At 50.1% G+C, this 23,704-nt stretch overlaps 1 protein-coding gene across 6 annotated transcripts in view; it reads right to left on the minus strand.

Annotated features, from left to right (window-relative positions):
* LOC144826114 (uncharacterized) overlaps nucleotides 1-23,704 on the minus strand; it is a 103,159-nt gene that overhangs the window by 4,820 nt on the left and 74,635 nt on the right. For 3 of the 6 annotated variants that reach the window (XM_078684510.1, XM_078684513.1, XM_078684509.1), the window contains exons 4-7: nucleotides 23,180-23,290; nucleotides 8,525-8,629; nucleotides 6,214-6,300; nucleotides 1,048-1,161 (exon numbers count right to left, since the gene is read on the minus strand). In XM_078684510.1, the coding sequence (XP_078540636.1) occupies nucleotides 1,048-1,161; nucleotides 6,214-6,300; nucleotides 8,525-8,629; nucleotides 23,180-23,290 (417 nt within the window). The remainder of the gene's footprint in view (nucleotides 1-1,047; nucleotides 1,162-6,213; nucleotides 6,301-8,524; nucleotides 8,630-23,179; nucleotides 23,291-23,704) is intronic. The other 3 variants (XM_078684514.1, XM_078684511.1, XM_078684515.1) reach the window with 2 other exon arrangements.

Raw genomic sequence — 23,704 nt, forward strand, 5'->3', positions numbered from 1 at the left:
CAAACCTACACACCTTAAGGCATTCGATCACCCCAGCCCTGATCCCTCATCCTGGTTGAAGGAAGCATGGTTTCATGACATAATTCACTTCTTCCACTGCCTGATTGTGTAATTGACTGGAGCTGTGAAGGACGCGCACTGTCTGCTCTGGGTCACGTGTAATTGACTGGAGCTGTGAAGGACGCGCACGGTCTGCTCTGGATCACGTGTAATTGACTGGAGCTGTGAAGGACGTGCACTGTCCGCTCTGGGTCACGTGTAATTTACCTGGAGTTGTGAAGGACGCGCACAGTCTGCTCTTGGTCAGGTGTAATTGACTGGAGCTGTGAAGGACGCGCACTGTCTGCTCTGGGTCACGTGTAATTTACAGGAGATGTGAAGGACGTGCACTGTCTGCTCTGGATCACGTGTAATTGACTGGAGCTGTGAAGGACGTGCACGGTCTGCTCTGGGTCACGTATAATTTACTGGAGCTGTGAAGAACGTGCTACGGTCTGCTCTGGGTCACGTGTAATTGATTGGAGCTGTGAAGGACGTGCACTGTCTGCTCTGGGTCAGGTGTAATTTACAGGAGCTGTGAAGGACGCGCATTGTCTGCTCTGGGTCACGTGTAATTTACAGGAGATGTGAAGGATGTGCACGGTCTGCTTTGGATCACGTGTAATTGACAGGAGCTGTGAAGGACGTGCACTGTCTGCTCTGGGTCACGTGTAATTTACAGGAGCTGTGAAGAACGCGCACTGTCTGCTCTGGGTCACGTGTAATTTACAGGAGCTGTGAAGGACGCGCACTCTCTGCTCTGGGTCACGTGTAATTTACAGGAGCTGTGAAGGATGTACACTGTCCGCTCTGGGTCACAGGTAATTCACAGGAGCTATGAAGGACGTGCACTGTCTGCTCTGGGTCACATGCACTGTCTGCTCTGGGTCACGTGCACTGTCTGCTCTGGGTCACATGCACTGTCTGCTCTGGGCCACGTGTAATTTATAGGAGCTGTGAAGTTGAAACAGCCACAGCTTGTGTGTTGACAGTTCATTTGTGGTTTACCTGAGCTGGCAGCAGTGTTTCTTTTATGTGATTCTGCACCAGTGTAATCCAGCACAATGGTGCTTTGCTGTTCTTCCTTCCTCGAATAGTCCCCTGAACGGAAAGATGCGAGTTCTGTAAAATGGAGTAAAAATGATTACAGAAGTAATAAAAGAAAATGATATGGTTTACCGGTTTCATTTCAAATGTAAACCAATTGTCACGAGCAAAAATATTTTAATCTCTGTGATGCAGATAAAAATGAGATTTTAAAGCATCAACATTTAATACCCTCATTCTCAGCTGCTTGGATGGATTATTTTATCTGCAGAGGACAAAGCTTTAACCAGTTCAGGATTAGTTTTGAAAATACATTCATAGCTCTAGACACTGGGCAAACAATGAAAACACAATATACATAAGCATACTAATGCAACTCTCTCTGCATACCTTCAGATGCAACGACAGAACTACTGGTAAAACCAATAATACCCAAAGGCGAGACCTATTGGCCTTGCCAGTCCTTGTTTAAAGCAGTCACTTAAAATGACAGGGAGTACTTTTAAAGAACAAGTTACTTACCTTCGGTAACAATATATTTGTAAGAGACATTAGTAGTGATAGATTCCTTAACTTAGAATTACCCCCAGGCCTCAGACTGGATCCGGAAAGTTTTCGTCAGTAGTACCCCTGCGCGTTGGTAGATGGCATTGCGTGGCTCCGCGTCGTGGTCGCCGTGATGACGTCGCGGGTGCTACTTAGACGCCGCCCACACGCGCTGACATCAGTTCTGTACACGACTTTGCACGCCAGGAACGCAGAGCCATGCAAGAAACGGACCACTGGTGCATTGAAACTAGGACTTGGCCATAGCCCGTGAGTCCTTAAACGCTCCAACGCGTGGTCTTCTTTGTCGCCGAAGAAGCGACGGCCATCAAAGGGCATGTCCATAAGTGTGTTTTGGGCATCCCCGAGAATCCAGTTGTCCTCAACCAGGCATGGCATCGAACCGCCACCGTCGTTGCCATCGATCTGCCCAGTGAGTCGGCAGTGTCTAGGCCACAATGAATCATGAACTTTGCTGCATCTCTCTCCGCTGCATAAGCAGCTGTACAGGCCTCCTCCGGACACTGAGGCAGCACTTGTGCCACTGTATCCCACAGAGAGTGGGAATAACGGCCCAAGAGGCATGCGGTGTTCACGGACTGCAGCACAGAACTGGCGGAAGACATTTTTTTCTTTCCAAAATTATCCAGGTTCTTGGATTCCCTATCCGGAGGTGCGGAAGGGAAGGCAGTTGGGGAAGCAGAGGCTTGGATAACCAAGCTCTCATATGGGGTGTTGGGAGAGGAAAATGGGGTCACCCGGAGGTGGGCGATGGCGTTGAGCCACTTTCCTATCTACAGGAGCCCCTGTGGTGGACCTGGACCAAGTGCCCAAAAGAACAGAACGTCAGAAAGTGCCTCGTTGAAGGGAAGCAGCGGTTTCGCAGACGTAGCTGCTGACTGAAGCACTTCTGTCAAGAGGTTAGTCCTGACGGCCACAGTAGGAGTAGGAAGCACGAGGTGTAGGGCCTCTGCCTCCCTATGCAACACCACAGCATAACTAGCGCCCTCCTCCGTAGCCATGGTAGGAGGAGACAGCATGCCAAGGTCTGGGGAGACCACTGGCATCCCCAAACTCCTCTGCCCAGTCCTGTTCAGACTCGCAAGCAGCTGCGAGAGGGTCCTCAGACCCCTCCAAGTCCTACCCTTCCTCCTCAGGCTGGTGACCAGGCCGAAAATAAGGAGTAGGGACATGGTGATAGAAATCCCAGAGCAGCGTCAAAAACGGCATAGAGCGACGCCGGGCCGACACCGTGTCCACTTCGGGACTGAAACAGGGGTTGACATCGTCCCGAGAAGCGGGCAACATCGGAAGTGGTGCCAGCGGGGTCGTCGTCGGTGGAGGTGTAATAAGGTCGACTGGGAAACTGGCCTTGATCCAGGGGGGTCCCAATGCGCCCGGGCCGATGGCAACGCCGGGGCCGGAGCCACCGGCGGTGAAAGGCGAGGACCGCGGGGCCCAAAGGCGCACCGGAGGGACCTGATGTCCCAAAGAAGCGAGCCATGGCCGTCAGGAATTCCTGTATCTGGGCCGGAGTCACCGACAAACCTGGAAAGAGCGGGTAGGTCGGCAGCGACTGCATAGGCACCACCAGAGCCGCAGGGGAGGTACGTACCACCCACACCCTCGGCCGCGGCGCATGACCGGTGAGGGGAAGTCATAGAACGATGTCTTTTCTTTGATTTCTTGTGCTTCGTCTTACCTGACCCCGAGTGCGAAGACTTTGATCCCGAAGACCAATGGTGATGGCTCTGCGCACGGTCCCTCGACCTCCTACGGGAACGGGACCTCGAACGGTGCGGAGGCAACTGCCGGGTTTCCAGCAACTTTCAGGACCATTTCCGCAAAGTTATCGGTGCCGTGGCCCAGCAGTCAGGGCACGACTTGGGGTCGTGGTCGCGCCCCAGGCAGAAAAGACACACTTGGTGCGGGTCGGTCACCGACATCATACTGTGACAGTCCTCGCAGGACTTAAAACCAGGCATACTTAACTGCACCTTAGGAGTCGAAGACTAGATGAAAAAATGGAGACAAAAAGCCTCAAAAAGTCAGTAAAAAATTGACAGGTGGTTCCTGCTGTTCCCGGATCTGCGCCTGCTGGCGCGGAAAAGGAAAGAACTGACATCAGCGAGCGTGGGTGGCGTCTAAGTAGCGCCCACGAGGTCATCTCAGCGACCACAACGCCAATGACGGACGCGGAGCCGCATCCCGCCACCTACCGACGTGCAGGGGTACTGCTGACGAAAACTGTCCAGATCCAGTCTGACGCCTGGGGGTAATTCTAAGGTAAGGAATCTATCACTAGGTGTTTCTTTCAGATACAAATGTTGATGTTCAGTGAATGATACCGGGGAGCCTGCCGCGGTCCAAGGGCTACTGACTGGCATCCAGAAAGTGTAGGCTGACTGGCTGGCATGGAGAGCCAACAGCTGCCTTTGACAAGTCAGTATCTTACCAATGATGTGGACTGGCGGTCGCAAACCTGTGACACGTCATTGCGAATTATATAGGAGGGGGTGCACCTTTAATCCCCCCCGCTTCTACCCAATTACAACGGGTTGCAAGGTACACTTTGCATATCGCAACTCATTGTTTTGCAGGTGCAAAGTCTGAGATTTTAATAATCACATGTATTTCAACCACAGAACAGTTTAGTATTTAAGACCCATAGTTTTAATGCTAAATGGTGGAAAAAAAGCAGGCAAGGGTTAAGATAAACAGTAAGATTACAGATGGGAAATAAACAACAAAAGAGGAATGTGGGTAGGGAGAGTGTTCCAGGTCTTGGCGGCGAGGTAGGAGAAGGATCTGCCCCCGGAGGTCGTTCGTTGGATGCTGGGGACAGCGGCGAGGGCGAGGCTGGCAGAGCTGCGGGTGGGGGGGGTGTAGAAGCTGCTGTTAAGGCAGGCTGGTCTGGCGTTGTGGAGTGCTTTGTGTGCCTGGTTGAGGAGCTTGAAGGTGATCCTCTTGTCGACGGGGAGCCAGTGTAGATCTCTCAGGTGGGGGGTGATGTGGCTGCGGCGGGGGACGTTGACGTTGACGGAGGCGTTTTGTATGCGTTGTAGTCGTCGTAGGTGTTTGGTTGGGATTCCTGCATAGCGTGTGTTGCCGTAGTCCAGTCTGCTGCTGACGAGGGCCTGTGTCACCGTTCTTCTTGTTTCGGTCGGGATCCACTTGTAGATCCTGCGGAGGGTGTTGTAGCACGAGGAGGAGACGGCGTTGACCTGCTTAGACATGGAGAGGGAGGAGTCTAGGATGAATCCTAGGTTGCGTGCATGGTCGGTGGGTGTTGGTGCTGTTCCCAGTGTGGTCGGCCACCAGGAGTCGTCCCAGGCTGAGGGGGTGGGTCAGAGGATGAGTACCTCCGTCCTGTCCGAGTTCAGCTTCAGACGGTTGCTCCTCATCCAGTCTGCGACGGCCTTCATTCCCTCATGGAGGTTGGTTTTGGCAGTGTAAGAGTCCTTGGTGAGGGAGAGGATGAGCTGGGTGTCGTCGGCGTAGGAGAGGATGTTGAGGTCGTGATGGCGGGCCACTTGTGCGAGGGGGGCCATGGTGATGTTGAACAGCGTCGGGCTGAGGGATGAGCCCTAGGGGACGCTGCAGATGATGTCGGTGGCTTCGGATCGGAAGGGTGGGAGGCGGACACTCTGTGTTCTGCCGGAGAGAAAGGACGTGGTCCATTCAAGGGCCTTCCCTTGGATTCCGGCTTCTAGGAGGAGTGTCTTTAGAGTGCGATGGCAGACCGTGTCGGAGGCGGCCGACAGGTCCAGGAGGATGAGGGCTGATGTTTCGCCGTTGTCTAGTTGGCACCTGATGTCGTCTGTGGCGGCAATGAGGACTGTCTCGGTGCTGTGGTTTCGTCTGAATCCGTACTGGGACAGGTCCAAGATGTTGGTGTCTTCTAGGTGGCGGGCCAATTGCCTGTTGACGATTTTCCCGATGACCTTTGCCGGGAACGGGAGCAGGGAGATGGGCCGAAAGCTCTTGAGGTCCTTGGGGTCCGCCTTGGGCTTCTTGAGGAGGGCATTTATTTCGGCGTGCTTCCAGCTTTCCGGGAATGTCGCTGTTTCGAAGGAGATGTTGATGGCCTTCCGTAGTTGGGGTACGATGGCTGCGTCTGCTTTGTTGAATACGTGGTGTGGGCACGGTCTGACGGAGATCCTGAGTGGATGGAGTTCATGACCTTGCGTGTCTCGTCGTCGTTGAACCAGGAGGTCAGGCGGATGGCGCTGGTGGTGTTCACATTGGGGGTTGGGGGGAGTCTGGCGTGGTTGGGGCGGTTGTGGTGTTGAAGCTGTCGTGGATGTCAGCGATCTTGCGGTGGAAGAAGGTGGCTAGTGAGTCGCACAGTTCTTGTGAGGGCGGGATGTCGTTGAGGTTGGCGCTGGGGTTGGAGAGTTCCTTATGATGTTCAGATTCCACAAGAAGGCGATTGAACACCTCATTCTATGAACTGGTTTCCATGACTTGGTAAATGAGATTCTCATGGAAATGTCTATGGACAGTTTAGCAGAGTGGTATGAATGCGTCTTCATGAAATGAACACCAGCGCTGTGAGTTAGGTGGAAGATCTGTACTTACCCGAGTTGACGGCAGTGCTCCCCTCGCCTCCGCCATCGTTGTGACTCATAACACGCACTTCAGGTTCGGACAGACGGAAAGGTAATCCTGGTGAAGAATCACAATGGGTCACAGTTAAATAAAAGCGTGTTTACATGACCGGAAGATCTGGCTTTACGTGGATTTACTCATTTCCTTGGAATAGGCGCTTACATTAGTCTTATTTAGCACACAATTCACACCAAGGGCCTGACGTATACTTTGAGAGGTGGCCCACTGTTCATCAGTGACAGAGGTGTGCCCTCTGCCGCCCTGGCTGGGCTCACAGTGATAGAGGTGTGCCCTCTGCCACCCTGGCTGGGCTCACAGTGACAGAGGTGTGCCCGCTGCCACCCTGGCTGGGCTCACAGTGACAAAGGTGTGCCCGCTGCCACCTTGGCTGGGCTCACAGTGACAGAGGTGTGCCCGCTGCCACCCTGGCTGGGCTCACAGTGACAGAGGTGTGCCCTCTCCCGCCCTGGCTGGTCTCACAGTGACAGAGGTGTGCCCGCTGCCACTCTGGCTGGGCTCACAGTGACAGAGGTGTGCCCTCTGCCGCCCTGGCTGGGTTCACAGTGACAGGTGTGCCCTCTGCCGCCGTGGCAGGGCTCACAGTGACAGAGGTGTGCCCTCTGCAGCCCTGGCTGGGCTCACAGTGACAGAGGTGTGCCCGCTGCCACCCTGGCTGAGTACCCTGGCTCCCACCCACCACTAAGAGGCCTCCGCGGGCCCTGCAGAGATCCCTGCGCGTTCACAGCAGCCACGGGGCGCTTCTGAAGGCACTAAAGTTTGGGCAACAGCCCCCATGTTTCTGGTAGCCGCTTATCAAACCTTTTTGTTTTTTCAAAAAACAAACTTCCAAAGTGGGAGTTTGTTTTTCAAAAACAAAACATTTGACCCAGACACAACAGAAGTTTTCTCCCAGAATGTGGGGATCATTTTGCTGAGGGCCCCCAGCTGTGTTGGCTGTTGGTGTCAGACTGCTGATGGCAGAGCCAACGGGGGCAGTTCTGCTGGGAACATGACGGGCGCCAGACTCACAACAGAGTGGACGGACCCTCAGTTGGGCGCTCAGGGTGGGTGCCTGCCACGTTTGCAACTGAGTCCGATGTCCGCAAACTATAAATCCCGTCCTAAGACTCGTTCTTAGATCAGCCCATTAAAGAAAAACACAAAAGCTTCAATCTAAATGTTCATGTAGAATTCAGGAGCAAACATCGGATTATGTTGTTCAGTGAATTCAAGGGTGCTCGGGGGAAACTGACAATTTATCGGCTGTAGTTCTGGAATTCTTTTGTGATTTCCATGACAGTCACGTGTACAAACATGAGTAAATGTAGAATGCGTACCTTTATTTGTTATATATTAATGTTTTTCTCCAATGGATACTCCAGTGACAACACCCATTCCCACACGGCCTTGCCAGGGTTCTGGCTGTGCCCTCCCAATCCCCACCCTACTTCTAGACTGTGCCCTCCCAATCCCCACCCTACTTCTAGACTGTGCCCTCCCAATCCCCACCCTACTTCTAGACTGTGCCCTCCCAATCCCCACCCTACTTCTAGACTGTGCCCTCCCAATCTCCACCCTACTTCCAGACTGTGCCCTCCCAATCCCCACCCTACTTCCAGACTGTGCCCTCCCAATCCCCACCCTACTTCCAGACTGTGCACATGCACCGTATCCACAGTGGGGATGGGCCATGGTAGGTGAACACCTACAATCCTGCACGTTTGCCACCTCAGGCACACAGTCCTGTGCTACAACTTCTTCAACACAACAATGGATGCAAACTTGCTCCATCATACTATGACAGCAAGTCAAGGAACAGATGGATACTCACTGTTCTGTTAACACAAAGTGGATTTACACTCATGAACTTGAGTGTCTGCACAGTGGAGTCCAAGCGATACGTGAATCGGACTCAAAAAGCCTCATGTAGATGCGACGGATACCAGACGATCTGCGATTTGTGCAGAAGAGGCACTTACTCTCTGGAGGACTCTCTGCTGCTGAGGAAGACCCTGGTGGAACTACCACGTCACGTTATCCGTCTGGCAGATTTACAGCTGCACGATGAGGCGGTACCAGTGGATACCTGTGACGCCGAGGATCCCGCAGCCTCACACAAACTGGAGGATCCATTGGTGCCAACTGCGATGCCAGCCCCAACATGGTGGAGCCAGGCCAGGGACCAGACTGCAGGGAGGGAGGAGGACCAGGGAAGGGAGAAGAATGGCTGGTAGGAGAGGGAAGAGAGATCACATCATTCAAAAGTAACATGCCATCTTACCTGTGGAGCAGCCCGAGCCCTGAGTGTCCAGACAGCTCGTATGGTGAGCCTCGGCCTCATCTTTAATGCTGGTTGGTGACGTCACTTCTCCAGCGTTCTTGTGACCTGCATGAACAGAAATGCCACTGTGTGATCCCTGTGTACACAGGCCACTATCTATAATGGATTACCCTGTGTTCCTAAGAACCTGGGCTCAAAAGGTCATCTCATATGAAGTGCTTCTGTAGGATATTAGTTTATGAACACTTTGCATCAATAAATTATACAATGGTTTCTGCTGAGGTGCTCCGTGATAAGTGCAGAAAGTTCTTCTGCAAGGCAAAGGTTGGTGTAAAAACATTCAAACAAAAAGGGGCATAAAAACATTTCATGTTCATTCAATATGTGAGCCAGTTCCAAACACATAATTCATGATGTCTCTAAAGTTGGAACATTTCCAATTAATTTGCAAGTGTTATATTGGCCCAAATAAAGTCCTATAGATACAGGCAAGAGGCGTGGACTCATCGACGTTTCGACATCCTGAGAAGTTGTGTTAGTTGATCATCATACCGGGTCTTCTTCAGGACAACTCAAAAGGAACACCCAAGTAGTCTGACAATTGGGCTTCGTGATATCCAAATATGAGTTAAGGAAAGTCAGTGAATTGAACGTACATGAATTACCCAATATACCCTGTGCCTTTAGAGGGGCCCAACCACTCAGACTTCTGCAAACAAGTTAAACGATTGATGTGACATTTCTACATGTATTTGAAATTATTTTGCGCATCTTCTGGATCTTGCCCGGATGAGCCTGCACTGGGTAATTTATGTACCTTCAAATTTTTGGCTTTCGTTAACACATATTTGGATCTCACAAAGCTTGGGTGTTCCTTTTGAATTGTCCTGAAGACCCCGCTATGATTTTCAACTAACACAACTTCTCAGGGGGTCGAAACGTCGACAAGTCCATGCCTCTTGCTTATTGGTTAACTTGTATGCAGAAGTCTGAGTGGTTGGGCTCTTCTAAAGGTACAAGGTTTATTGGGTCATTTATGTACCTTCAAACACTGGCTTTCCTTAACTCATATTTGAATCTAATTGAAGAAGGCCTGTGCAAACGTCTTAATTCTTTTGCAGAGTATGTACTCTGTCTCTAGGATCCAACAAGTAGGTAATGCAAAAATATATAATTAGGAAACAATGAACATAGCAAAGTTGTTTTGTGTTCTTCTTTAATCTTGACAGGTTGCTCTGCCAACACATGCTTTGTCTGGGAAAGTAATCCAAGACTTCATCAGGAACTGAGGCAATATGAAGGAGATCATGAATCTATCCGCCTGTTGTACTTCTGTCCCGGCTGGTCTGGGGCGTAGCGCAACTCTGTGTTCCAGGATGAAGAACACAATGAGGGAAATCTACGAACCGGTTGTAATTCCGAACAGGTTCAAAGGTCTGGCGATCTGGAGGCGGAGCAGACACAAATATGGTCCGTCACGAATGTTGGACCCTTCTTTGTTCTAGAAAAGCTCCGATGGTGGACCCTTCCTGGTTCTAGAAAATGTCGGATGGCGGACCCTTCCTGGTTCTAGAAAAGCTCAGATGGTGGACCCTTCCTGGTTCTAGAAAAGCTCTGATGGTGGACCCTTCCTGGTTCTAGAAAAGCTCTGATGGTGGACCCTTCCTGGTTCTAGAAAGCTCCGATGGTGGACCCTTCCTGGTTCTAGAAAAGCTCAGATGGTGGACCCTTCCAGGTTCTAGAAAAGCTCAGATGGTGGACCCTTCCAGGTTCTAGGAAAGCTCTGATGGTGGACCCTTCCAGGCTCTAGAAAAAGCTCAGATGGTGGACCCTTCTTCATTCTGGAAAAGCTCTGATGGTGGACCTTTCCTTGTTCTAGAAAGGCTACGATGGTGGACCCTTCCTGGTTCTAGAAAAGCTCTGATGGTGGACCCTTCCAGGTTCTAGAAAAAGCTCAGATGGTGGACCCTTCTTCATTCTGGAAAAGGTCTGATGGTGGACCTTTCCTTGTTCTAGAAAGGCTACGATGGTGGACCCTTCCAGGTTCTAAAAAAGCTCAGATGGTGGACCCTTCCTGGTTCAAGAAAAGCTCCGATGGTGGACCCTTCCTGGTTCAAGAAAAGCTCCGATGGTGGACCCTTCTTCGTTCTAGAAAAGCTCCGATGGTGGACCCTTCCTGGTTCTTGAAAAGCTCTAATGGTGGACCCTTCCTGGTTCTAGAAAAGGTTCGATGGTGGACCCTTCTTTGTTCTGGCTATGAACGGGATCAAGAACCTAATGGATTCAGTTTTTTCACTGCCAACTACAATGGGTCTCTCCTTGAACTCATGGGTAAAAACTGATGAGAGCTCTCTGCATGACCGATCATTCCCTCCGGAAATCACTGGATGTTCACTGCCCGAGCCGAAGGGAGAGGAGGATGCTCGCAAACCAGACTAACGGATAACAACCACCACAGACGTTGTCAGCAGAAGTCCTTTCATAAAGGGAGGGAGCTTTGAAGTCCTCCAATGCAGACCTCAAATGCAGCAGAAAACTCTTGCCCATTGCATGTTCTGCAACATACTGTCAACCCTTACCATCTAGGAGCAACACCATCCAGCATTAAGCAAAAGAAAAACCACAAAATCAACGTTGCAGCCAACTGATTTGTCAAAGCACTAGATGGTCTATTTCGAATCCGTTGTTGGTACCCATAGACTGTTCACCTATGGTTGCCCGCAGAAGGGCTCATTATCCTCATTTGCAGACACCTATTTCACCTATTGTGTTATATTTGTTGTATCATATTTTTGGTTATCATTTTGTGTGTTATTGTGCAAAATATTAATTTATGGATTGTGATTTACTGCCCATGGTTTTAGGAAGTAAAAACTCTGAAGAAGGTCATCTTGAAGTTTTAAACCCTCTTTATACAGCAGAGCAATTCCTTAACAAATGTCATTAAGTTAATGTCTTATGTCCTTCTCAAAAATAATTAAAATAATTACAGCAGGCGAGTTAGTCTGCCAGAGACCACAAATAAAAAGTGGGTCTCTAGTATTGTTCTTTATATCTTTCCCGCTAGACCTATTTTTCTATTTTATATAATCTTGAAAAAGGCATACATCGTTTGTATCTACAATAATACTCTGGCTCAGGCAGCCATGTGCAGACAAGTTTAAGGCACCACGAAAACACAGGCAGTCTGCGGATGTGAAACAGACAAGCTGGTCAGGACAGAAAATGCACACAAAGGTAAGGACAACAATTCCTCCAGTACCAATCACTAAGCGGCCTGCACCTGGAGGAACTCAGTGGCCGTCACCCAGTCCTTCATCAAGAGGAGCAACGCTTGCGACCCGAGCTCTATGCAAGAGCTGGAGGCAAAAAGACCATCTCCAAACTGGACTAAAACCCAACACTGAGGTACAGCTCAGCTGAAGGTGAAAGACGGTTGATGAGAAAGCAATGAAACTGAACTCTTTGCCAGATATCCTGAAAATCCCAGTCCTGAACCAGAAGAGCGTCCAAATACGGACAATCATTCCCTCTTTGTGGAAAACTACCAGGACGGGGCTGGAGTTTGGCAAACATATGGGGATGGATGGTAGTTTGAAGGACAAGCCCGAGAACTGCCAGTCCTCAGTGCTGTCACTGCGATGCTCACTGCATCAGTAAAGTCATGAGTAATATCATCAGTGATGTCATTCAACAGGTTATGAGTGATGTCATATGTGAGGTCATCATTACTGTTAGATGGGAACATGACTTATGGTCAGTTTACAAAAATGGTGAATTTCAGTGGTTTTGAGGTTTTGTTTTCGTAGGCAAAAGGCAGAGGAGAGCTGCACGTCTTCAAAGACGAGCGTAAAGTCAATAAGTGAAAAGAAGAAGCGGGTTTGAGGATGGTTAATGCGTTCTGAAGTAGAGCTCTTTAAAGAGTGCGCCCTCGACTCTTTTCTACATTAGAGCAGGATCGGGCGGTCCTGATGGTTACGGGGATGTTCTTACCGATCCTAGGTGCGTAGATAGAGCAGACTGACAGCCTTGCTTAGTCTGCAGTCAGATGGAGTCCAAGCTTCAGGTGTGTTGAGAACCACCAGAGATGGGGAGCTTGTCTGTAAGATAAGCGGGGTGCAGTGAACCGCAGAGGATGGGGAGCTTGACTGTAAGATAAGCGGGGGTGCGAAGAACCACCAGAGATGGGGAGCTTGTCTGTAAGATAAGCGGGGTGCAGTGAACCGCCAGAGATGGGGAGCTTGTCTGTAAGATAAGCGGGGTGCTGAGAACCACCAGAGATGGGGAGCTTGTCTGTAAGATAAGCGGGGTGCTGAGAACCACAACAGATGGGGAGCTTGTCGGTAAGATAAGGGGGGTGCTGAGAACCGCCAGAGATGGGGAGCCTGTCTGTAAGATAAGCGGGGGTGCAGTGAACGGCCAGAGATGGGGAGCCCGTCTGTAAGATAAGCGGGGTGCAGTGAACCGCAGAGGATGGGGAGCTTGACTGTAAGATAAGCGGGGGTGCGAAGAACCACCAGAGATGGGGAGCTTGTCTGTAAGATAAGCGGGGTGCAGTGAACCGCCAGAGATGGGGAGCTTGTCTGTAAGATAAGCGCGGTGCTGAGAACCACCAGAGATGGGGAGCTTGTCTGTAAGATAAGCGGGGTGCTGAGAACCACAACAGATGGGGAGCTTGTCGGTAAGATAAGGGGGGTGCTGAGAACCACCAGAGATGGGGAGCTTATCTGTAAGATAAGCAGGGTGCCGAAAAACCACCACAGATGGGGAGCTTGTCTGTAAGATAAGCGGGGTGCTGAGAACCACCAGAGATGGGGAGCTTGTCTGTAAGATAAGCGGGGTCGAAGAACCACCAGAGATGGAGAGCTTGTCTGTAAGATAAGTGGGGTGCTGAGAACCACCAGAGATGGGGAGCTTGTCTGTAAGATAAGCGGGAGTGCGAAGAACCACCAGAGATGGGGAGCTAATCTGTAAGATAAGCGGGGTGCAGTGAACCGCCGAGGACGGGGAGCTTGTCTGTAAGATAAGTGGGGTGCTGAGAACCACCAGAGATGGGGAGCTTGTCTGTAAGATAAGCGGGGTGCTGAGAACCGCCAGAGATGGGGAGCTTGTCTGTAAGATAGGCAGGGTGCTGAGAACCACCAGAGATGGGGAGCTTGTCTGTAAGATAAGTGGGGTGCTGAGAACCACCAGAGATGGGGAGCTTGTCTGTAAGATAAGTGGGGTGCTGAGAACCACCAGAGATGGGGAGCTTGTCTGTAAGATAAGCGGGGTGCTGAGAACCGCCAGAGATGGGGAGCTTGTCTGTAAGATAGGCAGGGTGCTGAGAACCACCAGAGATGGGGAGCTTGTCTGTAAGATAAGTGGGGTGCTGAGAACCACCAGGGATGGGGAGCTTGTCCGTAAGATAAGCAGGGGTGCTGAGAACCACCAGAGATGGGGAGCTTGTCTGTAAGATAAGTGGGGTGCTGAGAACCACCAGAGACGGGGAGCCCGTCTGTAACATAAGCGGGTTGCCGAGAACCACCAGAGATGGGGAGCTTGTCTGTAAGATAAGTGGGGTGCTGAGAACCACCAGAGATGGGGAGCTTGTCTGTAAGATAAGCGGGGGTGCTGAGAACCACCAGAGATGGGGAGCTTGTCTGTAACATAAGCAGGGTGCTGAGAACCACCAGAGATGGGGAGCTTGTCTGTAAGATAAGCGGGGTGCAGTGAACCGCAGAGGATGGGGAGCTTGACTGTAAGATAAGCGGGGTGCAGTGAACCGCCAGAGATGGGGAGCTTGTCTGTAAGATAAGCGGGGTGCAGTGAACCACCAGAGATGGGGAGCTTGTCTGTAAGATAAGCGGGGGTGCTGAGAACCACCAGAGATGGGGAGCTTGTCTGTAACATAAGCGGATTGCCGAGAACCACCAGAGATGGGGAGCTTGTCTGTAAGATAAGTGGGGGTGCAGTGAACCACCAGAGATGGGGAGCTTGTCTGTAAGATAAGCGGGGTGCAGTGAACCGCCAGAGATGGGGAGCTTGTCTGTAAGATAGGCAGGGTGCTGAGAACCACCAGAGATGGGGAGCTTGTCTGTAAGATAAGCGGGGTGCGAAGAACCACCAGAGATGGGGAGCTTGTCTGTAAGATAAGCGGGGTGCAGTGAACCGCCAGAGATGGGGAGCTTGTCTGTAAGATAAGCGGGGTGCAGTGAACCACCAGAGATGGGGAGCTTGTCTGTAAGATAAGCGGGGGTGCTGAGAACCACCAGAGATGGGGAGCTTGTCTGTAACATAAGCGGATTGCAGAGAACCACCAGAGATGGGGAGCTTGTCTGTGAGATAAGGGGGGGTGCTGAGAACAACCACAGATGGGGAGCTTGTCTGTAAGATAAGCGGGGTGCTGAGAACCACCAGAGATGGGGAGCTTGTCTGTAAGATAAGCGGGGTGCAGTGAACCACCAGAGATGGGGAGCTTGTCTGTAAGATAAGCGGGGGTGCTGAGAACCACCAGAGATGGGGAGCTTGTCTGTAACATAAGCGGATTGCAGAGAACCGCCAGAGATGGGGAGCTTGTCTGTGAGATAAGGGGGGGTGCTGAGAACAACCACAGATGGGGAGCTTGTCTGTAAGATAAGCGGGGTGCTGAGAACCACCAGAGATGGGGAGCTTGTCTGTAAGATAAGCGGGGTGCTGAGAACCACCAGAGATGGGGAGCTTGTCTGTAAGATAAGCGGGGTGCGAAGAACCACCACAGATGGGGAGCTTGTCTGTAAGATAAGCGGGGTGCAGTGTACCGCCAGAGATGGGGAGCTTGTCTGTAAGATAAGCGGGGTGCTAAAACTACCAGAGATGGGGAGCTTGTCTGTAACATAAGCGGGGTGCGAAGAACCACCAGAGATGGGGAGCTTGTCGGTAAGATAAGCGGGGTGCAGTGAACCGCCAGAGATGGGGAGCTTGTCTGTAAGATAAGTGGGGTGCTGAGAACCACCAGAGATGGGGACCTTGTCTGTAAGATTAGCGGGGTGCAGTGAACCGCCAGAGATGGGAAGCTTGTCTGTAAGATAAGCGGGGTGCAGTGAACCGCCAGAGATGGGGAGCTTGTCTGTAAGATAAGCGGGGTGCTGAGAGCCACCAGAGGTGGGGAGCTTGTCTGTAAGATAAGCGGGGTGCTGAGAACCACAACAGATGGGGAGCTTGTCGGTAAGATAAGGGGGGGTGCTGAGAACCACCAGAGATGGGGAGCTTGTCTGCAAGATAAGCGGGGTGCCGAAAAACCACCACAGATGGGGAGCTTGCCTGTAAGATAAGCGGGGTGCTGAGAACCACCAGAGATGGGCAGCTTGTCTGTAAGATAAGCGGGGTGCGAAGAACCACCAGAGATGGAGAGCTTGTCTGTAAGATAAGTGGGGGTGCGAAGAACCACCAGAGAAGGGGAGCTTGTCTGTAAGATATGCGGGGTGCTGAGAACCACCAGAGATGCGGAGCTTGTCTGTAAGATAAGCGGGTGCTGAGAACCACCAGAGATGGGTAACTTGTCTGTAAGATAAGGGGGGGGGGGGTCAAAAAAGCACCATAGATGGGGAGCTTGTCTGTAAGATAAGCGGGGTGCTGAGAACCACAACAGATGGGGAGCTTGTCGGTAAGATAAGGGGGGGTGCTGAGAACCACCAGAGATGGGGAGCTTGTCTGTAAGATAAGCGGGGTGCTGAGAACCACCAGAGATGGGGAGCTTGTCTGTAAGATAAGCGGGGTGCGAAGAACCACCAGAGATGGAGAGCTTGTCTGTAAGATAAGTGGGGTGCTGAGAACCACCAGAGATGGGGAGCTTGTCTGTAAGATGAGGGGGGTGCTGGAACCACCAGAGATGCGGAGCTTGTCTGTAAGATAAGCGGGTGCTGAGAACCACCAGAGATGGGTAGCCTGTCTGAGAGATAAGGGGGGGGGGGGTGCTGAGAAACACCACAGATGGGGAGCTTGTCTGTAAGATAAGCGTGGTGCCGAAAAACCACCAGAGAAGGTGGGCTTGTCTGTGAGATAAGGGGGGGGGGTCAAAAAAGCACCAGAGATGGGGAGCTTGTCTGTAAGATTAGCGGGGTGCTGAGAACCACAACAGATGGGGAGCTTGTCGGTAAGATAAGGGGGGGTGCTGAGAACCACCAGAGATGGGGAGCTTGTCTGTAAGATGAGTGGGGTGCCGAAAAACCACCAGAGATGGGGAGCTTGTCTGTAAGATAAGCGGGGTGCGAAGAACCACCAGAGATGGAGAGCTTGTCTGTAAGATAAGTGGGGTGCTGAGAACCACCAGAGTTGGGGAGCTCTTCTGTAAGATAAGCGGGGTGCTGAGAACCACCAGAGATGCTGAGCTTGTCTGTAAGATAAGCGGGTGCTGAGAACCACCAGAGATGGGGAGCCTGTCTGTGAGATAAGGGGGGGGGTGCTGAGAACCCCCACAGATGGGGAGCTTGTCTGTAAGATAAGTGGGGGCCGAAAAACCACCAGAGAAGGTGGGCTTGTCTGTGAGATAAGGGGGGGGGGTGCTGAGAACCACCAGAGATGGGGAGCTTGTCTGTAAGATAAGCGGGGTGCTGAGAACCACCAGAGATGGGGAGCTTGTCTGTAAGATAAGCAGGGTGCTGAGAACCACCAGAGATGGGGAGCTTGTCTGTAAGATAAGCGGGTGCTGAGAACCACCAGAGATGGGGAGCCTGTCTGTGAGATAAGGGGGGGGGTGCTGAGAACCCCCACAGATGGGGAGCTTGTCTGTAAGATAAGTGGGGGCCGAAAAACCACCAGAGAAGGTGGGCTTGTCTGTGAGATAAGGGGGGGGTGCTGAGAACCACCAGAGATGGGGAGCTTGTCTGTAAGATAAGCGGGGTGCTGAGAACCACCAGAGATGGGGAGCTTGTCTGTAAGATAAGCAGGGTGCTGAGAACCACAACAGATGGGGAGCTTGTCGGTAAGATAAGGGGGGGTGCTGAGAACCACCAGAGATGGGGAGCTTGTCTGTAAGATAAGCGGGGGTGCAAAGAATCACTAGAGATGGGGAGCTTGTCTGTAAGATAAGCGGGGGTGCGAAGAACCACCAGAGATGGGGAGCTTGTCTGTAAGATAAGCGGGGGTGCGAAGAACCACCAGAGATGGGGAGCTTGTCTGGAACATAAGCGGGTGCCGAGAACCACCAGAGATGGGGAGCTTGTCTGTAAGATAAGCGGGGGTGTTGAGAACCACCAGAGATGGGGAGCTTGTCTGTAAGATAAGCAGGGGTGCGAAGAACCACCAGAGATGGGGAGCTTGTCTGTAAGATAAGCGGGGTGCTGAGAACCACCAGAGATCGTGAGCTTGTCTGTAAGATAAGCGGGGGTGCGAAGAACCACCAGAGATGGGGAGCTTGTCTGCGAGATAAGCGGTGTGCGAAGAACCACCAGAGACGGTAAGGATGTCTGTAAGATAAGCTGGGGTACTGAGAACCACCAGAGATGGGGAGCTTGTCTGTAAGATAAGCGAGGTGCTGAGAACCACCAGAGATGGGGAGCTTGTCTGGAACATAAGCGGGTGCTGAGAACCACCAGAGATGGGGAGCTTGTCTGCGAGATAAGCGGGGTGCTGAGAACCACCAGGGATGGGGAGCTTGTCCGTAAGATAAGCAGGGGTGCTGAGAACCACCAGGCATGGAGAGCTTGTCTGTAAGATAAGCAGGGGTGCTGAGAACCACCAGAGATGGGGAGCTTGTCTGTAAGATAAGCGGGGTGCTGAGAACCACCAGAGATGGGGACCTTGTCTGTAAGATAAGCGGGGGTGCGAAGAACCACCAGAGATGGGGAGCTTGTCTGTAAGAGAAGCGAGGTGCCGAGAACCACCAGAGATGGGGAGCTTGTCTGTAAGAGAAGCGAGGTGCTAGTCGTGACAGCTTTGTAAACGATGCAGCAGGTCTTGAAGTGTGGGCCAGCAAGGGGAGCCAATAGCATTTTATCAGAATGGGGTTGATGTGATTATATTTCTTCAAGCTCTGGATGAGATGATATGTGCGGCGGCATGTAGAATGCGCTAAAGAGTGGCGGTGTGGAGCCTGGCAGGCCATGGAATAAGGCATTTCTACCATCAAGATACCAGAGTACGTGGGCTTAAACAGCAGTTCTGAACTCTTTCTGGAAGAAATGATTGGACTTGCTTTAAAATAGAAACCGACTTTGTTTTTTGGCGATGTGTTCCTTGAGAGTGAGGTTGGTGTCCTGTGTTGAAGCATAACTTCACTTTAACTGTATACTTTTCAGTGAATTTCTAAGGCTTTTCAAACACCTGTGAAGGTCTTGAAACCAAAGGAAATCACTATGCCAGAAAAGAACGTGTGACGTGGTCTGAAGCTGCTGTACAGTGAAAAGATTGTGACGCAAACTGAGCCACTTTCAACAGAGAGTAAGGCCTTTACTAACTCGTGCCATATTCCTGAAATCGGCCTGGGTGTGGCTGCACCAACCTGCACCGATCAGTCATTGTGGGGCGGAATCGAGCACCTGCTTATCCAGCCCATGTCTAATCCAAAGTCCCCATCTGAAAGGAGCTGCCCACTCACCGCAAGATACGGATTAGTCACCTTCATCAGAAAGGTACCAATGGTAACTGTCAAACTGCGTGCTCCCAGAAGTGGGACAGTGGGCGAGTGGAGAAGGAGCCAGTTGGCGGCTCTTGTGCATCCAACTCTAATGGATTGACAGACCTTAGCTTGAGAGAGAAAGTGAACTGTAAGAAAGACCGTGCATACAGAGAGTAAAAGGAGTCAGCTGCACCTGAGCCTCATCATGCGGACATCGACCCTAGGAGGGAACCACTTTGGCCATAAAGAGAGAACTGATACAGGTAATCCCCCCACAAGGACACTGAGCTGCACCTTGAGCAAGCTTTGTACCATTTAGTTCTAGAGGACATTAAAGTACTTTTCTTGAAAGTCAAGCTCTGGGGTGCATATTCAATTCTAACACTAATGTTTGTTTGTCGAGTCCTGAGCCTGAAGCACCCCCACACTACCTCCCTGAGAAGCCTGCGACTAATCAGCATCACTATCTCTGAATCAAGTGCTGAAGGGGATGTACTTGTCCAGTTTGCAGAGCATAGTAGGGTGGGCCAAGGGGCAGTGGAGACAAACAACCTCAACCCAGACAGATGAGGCCCAGCTGCCCCTGCTTGCCCCGTGGGTCCACAAAAGGGAGTACTCAACTGTAGCAGTTACGGTCAGAATGTCATCAGGTATGTCAGCATGTCCGATTCATCTAGCCCTTCAGGCACTCCCGTAAGGCACACATTATCTCACCGACTTCTGTACTCCAAATCTAGTTGCTTCCCTTGAACATTTCACAGCTCTTGCCCTCAGTCAGGGACTTTGGTAATATGTTCTCGAGCCTGAAGTCTTAGGCCTGGTCTGCTGGTCTCAACTAGAACAAGCCAATATTCCCCCCCCCAATCATTTTCACCTCAGCAGTCCCTCCTACAGCACTGTCCTTTTCTGATCAAATAGCTGCTTCTATGAAGGTGATTTTGATAACGGGTTAGGCCTCTTCTGGGACCCTGAAACAGCTTCCAAAGTCTTACTAAGAATCGGGGTTTGCCCTGTTAATCCTACCGCATCCGGGGACAGAAACCATTATTAATGCAAACAGCAAGGCGGAGGAATAAATAAACACTATTTTCTGAAGGAAAAACAAATTGATACCTCACGTTGAGCGATAATTCTGTACACTTATTTGATTTGACTTGAATACCAACACCAGAAAGTGTGGTCAAAAGGTAGATTTGTCTTTTAAATAAGACAACACACAAATCAATACATATATAGATACATACACACACCCACAATTCCTTCCTACCTGTTCTCGTGTTGCAGATGCTAAACAATAAACAAACAATACCATTCAAAAAGTAATCTGAAAGGATGGAAAATAGTCCAATACACACTCAAGGGGGATACTTCAACCCTCTACTTAAAAAAGAGCGTGTAACAATTTTGTATGCATATCATTTGTAATCTATTGGCCTCCTCCAAATTGTGGGGTCGACGCGTTTCAGCCCATTCATTTGGGCCCCATCAGGACAAGGGCAAAATTAATTTTACACCTTTAACTAAACACATGGCTGCCTGTCTTAAAAGAAAATGTGGGTGCCTTGAAAACGTTGTTCCAAGTATGAGGAATCGAAATTCAAAGTACAAGTAAATGCGGTGGGTTATGATTGATCCTCCATCGCAATTTAGAAAGGCTTCACAGAGTGGTAAAAGAACTAGTCTCCACAGTGTACGGAAATCAAGTTCTTGTGTTTTACTGGAAATCAAGTATACGCTCGGACACCCTCCGGTGCGGCGTCTTCAGACCAGGCTTGCAGTGGGACGGCAGCGTTCTCTGTGTCTGAAAGGATCCCTTGACCAAAGTCAACAACTGTCTATGGGACTTCAAGCATCAGGAAAGCAGTGCCGGATGGTTGTAGAACCACCAGAGTCAATGACAAAATAGTAATACTTGTAATATAGCAAAATAAGGGACAGTTATAAAATTAAAAGGACCTCAGGCCAAAAACAATGGCAGGCAGTCCACCAAACACAAGTCTAAAGCAATAACAGAACTGCATCTTAGCCAAGTCTTGGTGGACAGACAGATGGACTGCACGGAAGGTCCACCACCCTCCACTTGGTACAGACAAGGGTTGCAGGGGCCCTATGAGCACAGCCCCATCTTCTGGTATTTGATCTCTTACCTCAAAGGTAGCTGCGATCTGGGAATGTGTTAGTAGCCTGTCACTCCAGGGTAATGTTCACTGATTTTGGAGTAAAGTGGTAACAAGTGAAAAGACAATGATAAGCACTTTGCCTGTGCAACGGTAAGGGGTTGTATGATTGAACAACTACCTCTGGAATCACAAGTGCCTAAACCACGAAGGCTAAACGATGACCAAATCCTAACCACTATTTTTTGAACCATGAGTTACTGAACCACGTAAAAAAATTCTATTGACAGCGAATCTAGAAGCAGGAATATGGTTATTGTTTAGTATGCCCTTTATGAACGGTCGCTTTCAGTAAACAATTATTTATATTTTTTTAATTAAAAACCTAATATCTTTGAGTATGCCACTCTTAGTGTTTTTGTTTTTTAACAATACTGATATTTACACGTAGACGCTCATCTCTTTTTAATGACATTTTCTACAATGCTACTAACCGTTAATCTCAGACTTGAATTAAAGAAAAATGTTGCTGGTGTTGAGGTTTTATTTTGGAAAATATATTTTCACTTTGTGAACTTGGCCAAGCTGTTTTAGGATGGTTTCTTCAAACATGAAAATACTCACAGCAGAGGCATTCCTAGAGCTGCAGAAACAATGGCAGAAAAGAGAAAAGAATGGAGGAAAAGAAATTAAGGAATCCCGCAAAAAGGGCGATTGTAGTGATGAAAAAGAACCTGCTAGTATCAGATATAGAAATAGGAAGTCCTAAAATGATAACATATATTCCAGTAGCTGCTCGATGCAGGATGCCACATCAATTTACTTTTATTTCTGATCACAGAGTTATATAATCTGAACAACATGTGCTAAATGACAGAGATCATACAGAATGACACTTTGAAGCTGGGGTGTGGAAATGGTCATAACTAGAATGCTTACTAAGTTGGCGGCATATCAAATGGAAATTTAAAACCAAATGCACTATTTAAAGCCATTACAAAAAACGTCAGCATAAAACAGTTGAAAACATTCCTACAGTGCCATCTACATCGTTGTTCAGTCCGTTTCCCACGGTAAGTATGTCTTCATATCTTCAACAAATAGTATTTTAACCTACCAAAAATTCAAAGGGCGCCCATCTTGACACTGCAACCGCATCCTTCATAATAAGAAAGGTTTAATCCACTGCTTTGTCCCGAATACTTCGATAGAATCGTCCATCCTGCTGCACCCCCATCAAGCCTTCAACGTACAGATGCAGTCTTTTCTCTAACCAGATACGTCGCATGGTAGCCTATCTCCAGTTACCCTTGTGACACCTTCCCTCACTGCACTCGCTCTCAGAGGGCGGGCCCTGAACCTTTGTTGTTCTCGGTCTTACATTTTAGGAGTTTCCCTGTAACAATGTGCTCAGCCCACTTCTCTTAAGGCAGGGGACTCCTTTGCTCGAACCTTCTGATCTTGTGTATCTAGTTGATCTTAACAGTCAGTTCACCTCCTCTGGTTTCTTCCTTTTTATGGAAATATCTGGGGTGTGAGGATGGCTCGCTTCTTCATGAACACATACACCCTTGGGAAGCTGCAGCCTCCATCCAATATCTGCTACACAGAGAACATCAGTGGCCGCCAGCGGATGGAAGGACAGGATGCAGCTACCAGCCAGGGAGTACGCAGGGAGTACGTGGGTACAGCAGGGTGCAGCTAGGGAGCACGCAGGGAGTACGCGGGTACAGCAGGGGGCAGAAACTCAGCTCAAAGTGAGGGGCTAGCACAGAGAAAGAGACAGAGTAGTGGCGTGGCCAGGATGTAAGGCCTCATAGCCATGATGTTGATAGGCTGATGTGAAGGCTGTTTGTGTCAGGGCTTGCGTCTGTAGGCTCAGTATTTGGGAATGAAGGTAAATAAATGTGTCTGAGAGGAGAACATGTCCTTCCTTGTGAGATCACTGCGCCTTTCACCCACCTGGGGAATCCATTTCACTGCATCTTCTCTCGGAGCCTGCATCACCCACTGGGTACCGAGCTTCATTTTCTGTGGCTCTTAATGAAAAGACAGAGGTGGCAATCGCAGGACCTGTTAAAAGGAAGCAAAAAAGATGTAAGTAACCTGCAGCTCTAAAGTGTAGGCGAAGTATACCAAGAACAGCAGCATGGCACTAAGGAGGCATTAGAAAGGAAAATGCTACTTACCAGTATGCATCTGTTCTTAGCATGTAGAGCTGCAGAGTTAGATCGCCACCTGGTGTTGGGCTCAGATGACTGCAGGTTGTTGTCTTCTTGGAAGAAGTCTTTGTAGTCACGAGATAGGTGACTCCTCCCTTGGACAATACTGTGCATGGGCATCGGCTCCATCCTTAGATTGTTTTTCGCCATGATGGGAAATAATGGAGTTAGTATAAGTAAAGAAAAAAGGATGTCCATGCGTGTGCATCTAAGTAAGATGAAAACTGGAACGAATACAAGTCCCGGGGAGGTGGGAGGGCGTGTA

This window comes from Lissotriton helveticus, chromosome 3_2, assembly GCF_964261635.1.
Source record: "Lissotriton helveticus chromosome 3_2, aLisHel1.1, whole genome shotgun sequence".
NCBI classification, from domain to species: Eukaryota; Metazoa; Chordata; class Amphibia; order Caudata; family Salamandridae; genus Lissotriton; species Lissotriton helveticus.